The sequence below is a fragment of the Somniosus microcephalus genome, unplaced genomic scaffold, assembly GCF_052327205.1.
Source record: "Somniosus microcephalus isolate GS21.2 unplaced genomic scaffold, FLI_Smic_1.0 unresolved_chr4, whole genome shotgun sequence".
In the NCBI taxonomy this organism is placed as follows: Eukaryota; Metazoa; Chordata; class Chondrichthyes; order Squaliformes; family Somniosidae; genus Somniosus; species Somniosus microcephalus.
This window is the reverse complement of record NW_028225182.1, coordinates 23,315,466-23,322,939: the sequence shown is the minus strand read 5'-3', so window position 1 is coordinate 23,322,939 and position 7,474 is coordinate 23,315,466. Positions and strand designations below refer to the sequence as shown.

The 7,474-nt window shown below is 60.9% G+C and overlaps 1 protein-coding gene across 1 annotated transcript; it reads right to left on the bottom strand.

Moving 5' to 3' along the window:
- Positions 1–704: 704 nt before the first annotated feature.
- Positions 705–6,512, bottom strand: LOC147090037 (large ribosomal subunit protein bL17m-like). Its single transcript, XM_085977218.1, has 3 exons — positions 6,284–6,512; positions 2,966–3,034; positions 705–1,269 (listed from the first exon to the last, which is right to left on the bottom strand). The coding sequence occupies exons 1-3, from the start codon at positions 6,455–6,457 to the stop codon at positions 985–987; spliced, it is 528 nt and encodes a 175-aa protein (XP_085833344.1). The 5' UTR covers positions 6,458–6,512; the 3' UTR covers positions 705–984.
- Between the last annotated feature and the right edge of the window lie 962 nt (positions 6,513–7,474).

Genomic DNA, 7,474 nt, shown 5'->3' with positions numbered 1-7,474 from the left:
AAAACGTGTTGCTGTAAAAGTTGTTCTTGTAAAAGTTGCCCACGGACAAAAACGGTCGCTTCCAAAGGAGTTCGTGGCCCGCTCGGTACAAAATAAATTTAGAGGGAACACTGGCGCAGACTCGATGGGCCGAAGGGCCTCCTCTGCTGCACTATTCGATGATATCTCTCAATACCCTTAACTCAACAATATCTAGAAAGCTGTGCTAACCGGTGGGAATGATGCAGTGTCACTGTTCACTCGGTGTAACGCACAGGCTGCGAGCGGTGGCGACTGCACCTGTGGAAATGGCGGGCAGGAAAAGGCCCCTGCTCAATGCAACGGTTCCCGTATATCAGGACAAACCGGCAGCGGAGTGTAACTGAGCGGAAACAGAGAGTCGGTGCCACTGCCTTGATCGAGTCGGTCGAGCAGGGCTGTGGCCCACCCAAGTTCGGGCAGGAGTTTGTCTGGAATTAGTCAATCGAGGGCAAGATTCGAATAAATTTGGTGCTCATTATAATAAATTTGACTGTGATTAAGGGTGACAGAGAGGCGTGACAGGAGCGAGAGTGTGACAATTACAGGGGGGCAAGAGCCACACTTGCAGAAAGTGCGCGCCACCGAGGTTATTAGCAGTTCTGCCGTGCCGTTGCTCGGAGGTTTACGGGCTGTTTGCGATCAGACCGCACAGCTGAAAGAAGGATCCCAAGAGTTGTTGGAGAGAGAGTCAGACATTGCGGGTTTAATATGATGCACAGCTTATAAGAGAGACAAATCCCTCTGATATTTTTAGCGACCAGGAGTCAGGCACTGCGCAGATTCAGGCCCGAGGCTGTCGGCGATTCTCAGGAGGCCTTCATTCCAGTGCGACTCCGGGAATCCACCCCCAGATTTGTTCCCACGCGGGCCAATAGCAGAAGGTCGTCCCCCAGGGGTGGGAGGAGGAGGGGAGGGTGATCGATCACACATCACTTCCTTGCTCTCCGCCGATCAAGCTCCCAGCTAGGTCGCACTCGAAGCCTGGGACTCGCCTGAGCCCGAGGCCCTGCCCCTGGCACCCTCCTCCCTGTACCCCTTCAGCAGCTGGTTGAGCAGGGTCTTCTCATTGGCCCCTTGCCGCCGCGCGAGGAGGGGCGGCAGCGGGTTGCGCCGGTACTCAATGACTGCCATCCTGGCCCGGTCCAAGTTCTCCCGGTTGGGAATCTGCATCATCCGCACGAAACTCCCACGGTGGTCCTGGAATCGCGGAGCCAGGACCTGGAAGAGCTTCGGGATGAGATCTTTCTCCTGACACAAACAAAAAGAGAGGTTTATTCCCAGAAATATTCCACGCTGCCCCTCCCCCCAACCGGGCCCAATAAGAACTCTCCCTTCTCAGTTATGGCTCACTCTCGCCTCCGAGTCAGAAGGTCGTGGGACTCCAGAGACTCGAGCACATAAACCAGGCCGACACACCCAGTGCCAGTACTGAGGGAGTGCCGCACTGTCGGAGTGGCAGTACTGAGGGAGCGCCGCACTGTCGGAGTGGCAGTACTGAGGGAGCGCCGCACTGTCGGAGTGGCAGTACTGAGGGAGCACGGCACTGTCGGAGGGGCAGTACTGAGGGAGCGCCGCACGGTCGGAGGGGCAGTACTGAGGGAGCGCCGCACGGTCGGAGGGGCAGTACTGAGGGAGCGCTGCACGGTCGGAGGGGCAGTACTGAGGGAGCACGGCACTGTCGGAGGGGCAGTACTGAGGGAGCGCCGCACGGTCGGAGGGGCAGTACTGAGGGAGCGCCGCACGGTCGGAGGGGCAGTACTGAGGGAGCGCTGCACTGTCGGAAAGGCGGTACTGAGGGAGTGTCGCACTGTCGGAGGGGCAGTACTGAGGGAGCTCCGCACGGTCGGAGGGGCAGTACTGAGGGAGCACCGCACGGTCGGAGGGGCAGTACTGAGGGAGTGCCGCACTGTCGGAGGGGCAGTACTGAGGGAGCTCCGCACTGTCGGAGGGGCAGTACTGAGGGAGCTCCGCACTGTCGGAGGGGCAGTACTGAGGGAGCGCCGCACGGTCGGAGGGGCAGTACTGAGGGAGCACCACACTGTCGGAGGGGCAGTACTGAGGGAGCGCTGCACTGTCGGAAAGGCGGTACTGAGGGAGTGTCGCACTGTCGGAGGGGCTGTATAGAGGGAGCGCTGCACTGTCGGAGGGGCAGTACTGTGGGAGCGCCACACTGTCGGAGGGGCAGTACTGAGGGAGCACGGCACTGTCGGAGGGGCAGTACTGTGGGAGCGCCGCACTGTCGGAGGGGCAGTACTGAGGGAGTGCCGCACTGTCGGAGGGATAGTACTGAGGGAGCGCCGCACTGTCGGAGGGGCGGTACTGAGGGAGAGCCGCACTGTCGGAGGGGCGGTACTGAGGGAGAGCCGCACTGTTGGAGGGGCTGAACTGAAGGAGCGCCGCACTGTCGGAGGAGCCGTACTGAGGGAGCGCCGCACTGTCGGAGGGGCGGTACTGAGGGAGAGCCGCACTGTCGGAGGGGCTGAACTGAGGGAGTGCTGCACTGTCGGAGGGGCCGTACTGAGGGAGCGCTGCACTGTGGGAGTGGCGGTACTGAGGGAGCGCTGCACTGTGGGAGTGGCGGTACTGAGGGAGCGCTGCACTGTCGGAGGGGCAGTACTGAGGGAGCGCCGCACTGTCGGAGGGGCAGTACTGAGGGAGCGCTGCACTGTCGGAGGGGCAGTACTGAGGGAGTGCTGCACCGTTGGAGGTGGAAAGGGGTGAGGGGAGGACAAAGTAGGTCATTCGATCGCAGTCGGGATCAGGAAGCCCGGTCAACGCTCCAGTCTCCCACAGCCCAGGGAGGGCCCCAGTCAAACTGCAGCGACGCCAAGGCGCTTAGCAATAGGCAGCGCGGCGACATCGCGGGCGTGGCGGACTGACGCTCGCGACACAGGCCGACCCTGAAGACCCCGCGCCCCCCCCACCCCGCGCCAGAGATACTGACCGTCAGCCAGAAGTCGGCCATCTTCATGGCTTTCTCGTCCGTGTCCCCTCGCTTGGCGTAATCCACCAGCTGGAAAACAAGGGCAGATCAGTCAAACCCGCAGGCTCCTTCCCAGCACAGACAGAGGCTAGTCGGCCCCTCGAGCCTCCCCTCCTTCGGTACGCGAGCAATCCCCAAACCCATCCCACTGCCCCGCTCTCTCCATCGACAAATAGTGATCCCAAATCCCCCCCTTTCACAGAGGCCATGGTCTCGGCCTGAACCTCCTGGCTGCAGTGACGTGGAGGGTTGGAGAAGCTGGGATTGTTCTTCCAGCAGTTCAGGGCAGATTGAACAGAATCACAGAATGATACAGTGCAGGAGGCCATTCGGCCCATCGTGCCGGTGCTGGCTCTTTCTCCAGAGCCCGGGAAATGTTTCCTTTTCAAGTATTTATCCAATTCCCTTTTGAAAGTCACTATTGAATCTGCTTCCACCGGCCTTTCGGGCAGCGCATTCCAGATCACAACAACTCGCTGCGTAAAAATAAAAGTCACCTCATCTCCCCCCTGGTTCTTTAACCAATCACCTTCAATCTGTGTCCTCTGGTCACCGACCCTCCCGCCATTGGAAACAGTTTCTCTTCATTTACTCGCAGAACCATTTATGATTTTGAATACAATCTTCCCCTTAAACTTCTCTGCTCTAAGGAGAACAATCCCAGCTCCTCCAGTCTCTCCACATCACTGAAGTCCCTGGAATCATTCTCGTAAAGAGCGGTGTTCAAAATCATGAGGGATTTTGATCGAGTAAATGAGGGGCAGTACTGAGGGAGCGCCGCACTGTCGGAGGGGCAGTACTGAGGGAGCGCCGCACTGTCGGAGGGGCAGTACTGAGGGAGCGCCGCACTGTCGGAGGGGCAGTACTGAGGGAGCGCCGCACTGTCGGAGGGGCAGTACTGAGGGAGCGCCGCACTGTCGGAGGGGCGGTACTGAGGGAGCGCCGCACTGTCGGAGGGGCGGTACTGAGGGAGCGCCGCACTGTCGGAGGGGCGGTACTGAGGGAGCGCCGCACTGTCGGAGGGGCAGTACTGAGGGAGCGCCGCACTGTCGGAGGGGCAGTACTGAGGGAGCGCCGCACTGTCGGAGGGGCGGTACTGAGGGAGCGCCGCACTGTCGGAGGGGCGGTACTGAGGGAGCGCCGCACTGTCGGAGGGGCAGTACTGAGGGAGCGCCGCACTGTCGGAGGGGCAGTACTGAGGGAGCGCCGCACTGTCGGAGGGGCAGTACTGAGGTAGCGCCGCACTGTCGGAGGGGTACTACTGAGGGAGCGCCGCACTGTCGGAGGGGTACTACTGAGGGAGCGCCGCACTGTCGGAGGGGCAGTGCTGAGGGAGTGCCGCACTGTCGGAGGGGCAGTGCTGAGGGAGTGCCGCACTGTCGGAGGGGCAGTGCTGAGGGAGTGCCGCACTGTCGGAGGGGCAGTACTGAGGGAGCGCCGCACTGTCGGAGGGGCAGTACTGAGGGAGTGCCGCACTGATGGAGGGCCAGTACTGAGGGAGCGCCGCACTGTCGGAGGGGCAGTACTGAGGGAGCGCCGCACTGTCGGAGGGCCAGTACTGAGGGAGTGCCGCACTGTCGGAGGGGCAGTACTGAGGGAGCGCCGCACTGATGGAGGGCCAGTACTGAGGGAGCGCCGCACTGATGGAGGGCCAGTACTGAGGAAGCGCCGCACTGATGGAGGGCCAGTACTGAGGAAGCGCCGCACTGATGGAGGGCCAGTACTGAGGAAGCGCCGCACTGATGGAGGGGCAGTACTGAGGGAGCGCCGCACTGATGGAGGGGCAGTACTGAGGGAGCGCCACACTGTCGGAGCTGCCGTCTTTCGGATGAGACGTTAAACCAAGGTCCCATCTGCCCTCTCAGGTGAACGTTATAGGCCCTGCAGCCTCTAGTGGAACAAGAGCAGGGGAAGTTATCCCAGGTGTCCTCGGCCAATATTTCCCCCTCAACCAATAATCACTAAAAGCAGATGGTCTGGTCTTATTTTTAATGCATTCACGGGATGTGGGCGTCGCTGTCAAGGCCAGCATTTATTGCCCATCCCTAGTTGCCCTTGCGAAGGTGGTGGTGAGCCGCCTTCTTGAACCGCTGCAGTCCGTGTGGTGAAGGTACTCCCACAGTGCTGTTAGGGAGGGAGTTCCAGGATTTTGACCCAGCGACGATGAAGGATCGGCGATATATCTCCAAGTCAGGATGGTGTGTGACTCGGAGGGGAACGTGGAGGTGGTGGTGTTCCCATGCACCTGCTGCCCTTGTCCTTCTGGGCGGGGGAGGTGTCGGGTTTGGAAGGTGCTGCCGAAGAGGCCTTGGCGAGTTGCTGCAGTGCACCGCCACCTCCAAGTTCCCCTCCAAGTCACACACCATCCTGACTTGGAGATACATCGGCCGACCCTCCATCGTCGCTGGGTCAAAATCCTGGAACTCCCTCCTCAACAGCGCTGTGGGAGGACCTTCACCACACGGACTGCAGCGGTTAAAGAAGGCGGCTCACCACCACCTTCTCTCGGGCAACTAGGAATGGGTAATAAATGCCGGCCTTGCCAGCGAAGCCCACATCCCAGGAAAGATTTTTTTTTTTTTTTATTCCTCAATACAATCACTTTTAGGGAGTCTCCTTTCCAGGTTGAATCGGCCAAGTCTCTCCACACAACTCAGTCCCTCTGGCACTGGGGATCGGTCTCGTGGCTCTACTCGGTGATGCCCCTGGTGGTCGAATGTCTCCCTTAGTCTCTCTATCCAGAACTGGACTCGGTACATTTAAAAGAGAGACTTGTATTTATATAGCGCCACCAGACATCCCAAAGCGCTTTACAGCCAATGAAGTACTTTCGAAGTGTAGTCACTGTTGTAATGTAGAAAGCGCGGCAGTCAATTTGTGCACAGCAAGCTCCCACAAACAGCAATGTGATGATGACCAGATAATCTGTTTTCTAGTGATGATGGTTGAGGGATAAATATTAGCCAGGACACCGGGGAGAACTCCCCTGCGCTTCTTCAAAAGTGCCGCAGGATCTTTTCCCCGAGAGAGCCGATGGGGCCTCGGTTTAACATCTCATCCGAACGGCGGCTCCTCAGACACTGGAGTGCTATATTACAACAGTGACTGCACTTCAAACATACTTCATTGGCTGAAAGGCGCTCTGGGACGTCCGGTGGTCGTGAAAGGTGCTATAGAAATGCACGTTGTTGATTTGGAAGAAAGCAGAGTAACAGCAGCCTAGGCAGACGGCAGGAAGGAACACGATCAACGGGGTGTTCGAAGGGAGGAAGTGATCACCTTCTCAGCGTAAAACCTCATCTCATCAGCCCGAGCCAGGGTGGTTTCGATCCTCTCGTGTCGCACCAACGCTGTCACAAGGTTCCGCAACATATCGATCCGGGACCGGGGTCCCAGCCCCATCCGGCGGTAAACTCGCCCATGACTGATCCAGAGGGCAGCGGTGAGATGCATCCTTCCGAGGGGCCGGGAGTCTGGGGGGGGATCAGAGACCGGAGCAAAGGTGAGAATTCAACCATCACAATCCCAGCATCACGTCACAGCGCGACCCAGAAACGCCCTGATCCCTTCCGCCATTCATCGCCATCCCCGTCCCACACTGATCACCGACCCCCTGACCCTGTCCCACACTGATCACCGCCCCCCCCGGACCCCGTCCCACACTGATCACCGCCCCCCCGGACCCCGTCCCACACTGATCACCGCCCCCCCGGACCCCGTCCCACACTGATCACCGCCCCCCCGGACCCCGTCCCACACTGATCACCGCCCCCCCGGACCCCGTCCCACACTGATCACCGCCCCCCCGGACCCCGTCCCACACTGATCACCGACCCCCCGGACCCCGTCCCACACTGATCACCGCCCCCCGGACCCCGTCCCACACTGATCACCGCCCCCCCGGACCCCGTCCCACACTGATCACCGCCCACCCGGACCCCGTCCCACACTGATCACCCCCCCCCCCCGGACCCCGTCCCACACTGATCACCGCCCACCCGGACCCCGTCCCACACTGATCACCGACCCCCCGGACCCCGTCCCACACTGATCACCGCCCACCCGGACCCCGTCCCACACTGATCACCGCCCCCCCGGACCCCGTCCCACACTGATCACCCCCCCCCGGACCCCGTCCCACACTGATCACCGCCCCCCCGGACCCCGTCCCACACTGATCACCCTCCCCCGGACCCCGTCCCACACTGATCACAGCCCCCCGGACCCCGTCCCACACTGATCACCGCCCCCCCGGACCCCGTCCCACACTGATCACCGACCCCCCCGGACCCCGTCCCACACTGATCACCGACCCCCCGGACCCCGTCCCACACTGATCACCGACCCCCCCGGACCCCGTCCCACACTGATCACCGCCCACCCGGACCCCGTCCCACACTGATCACAGCCCCCCGGACCCCGTCCCACACTGATCACCGACCCCCCGGACCCCGTCCCACACTGATCACC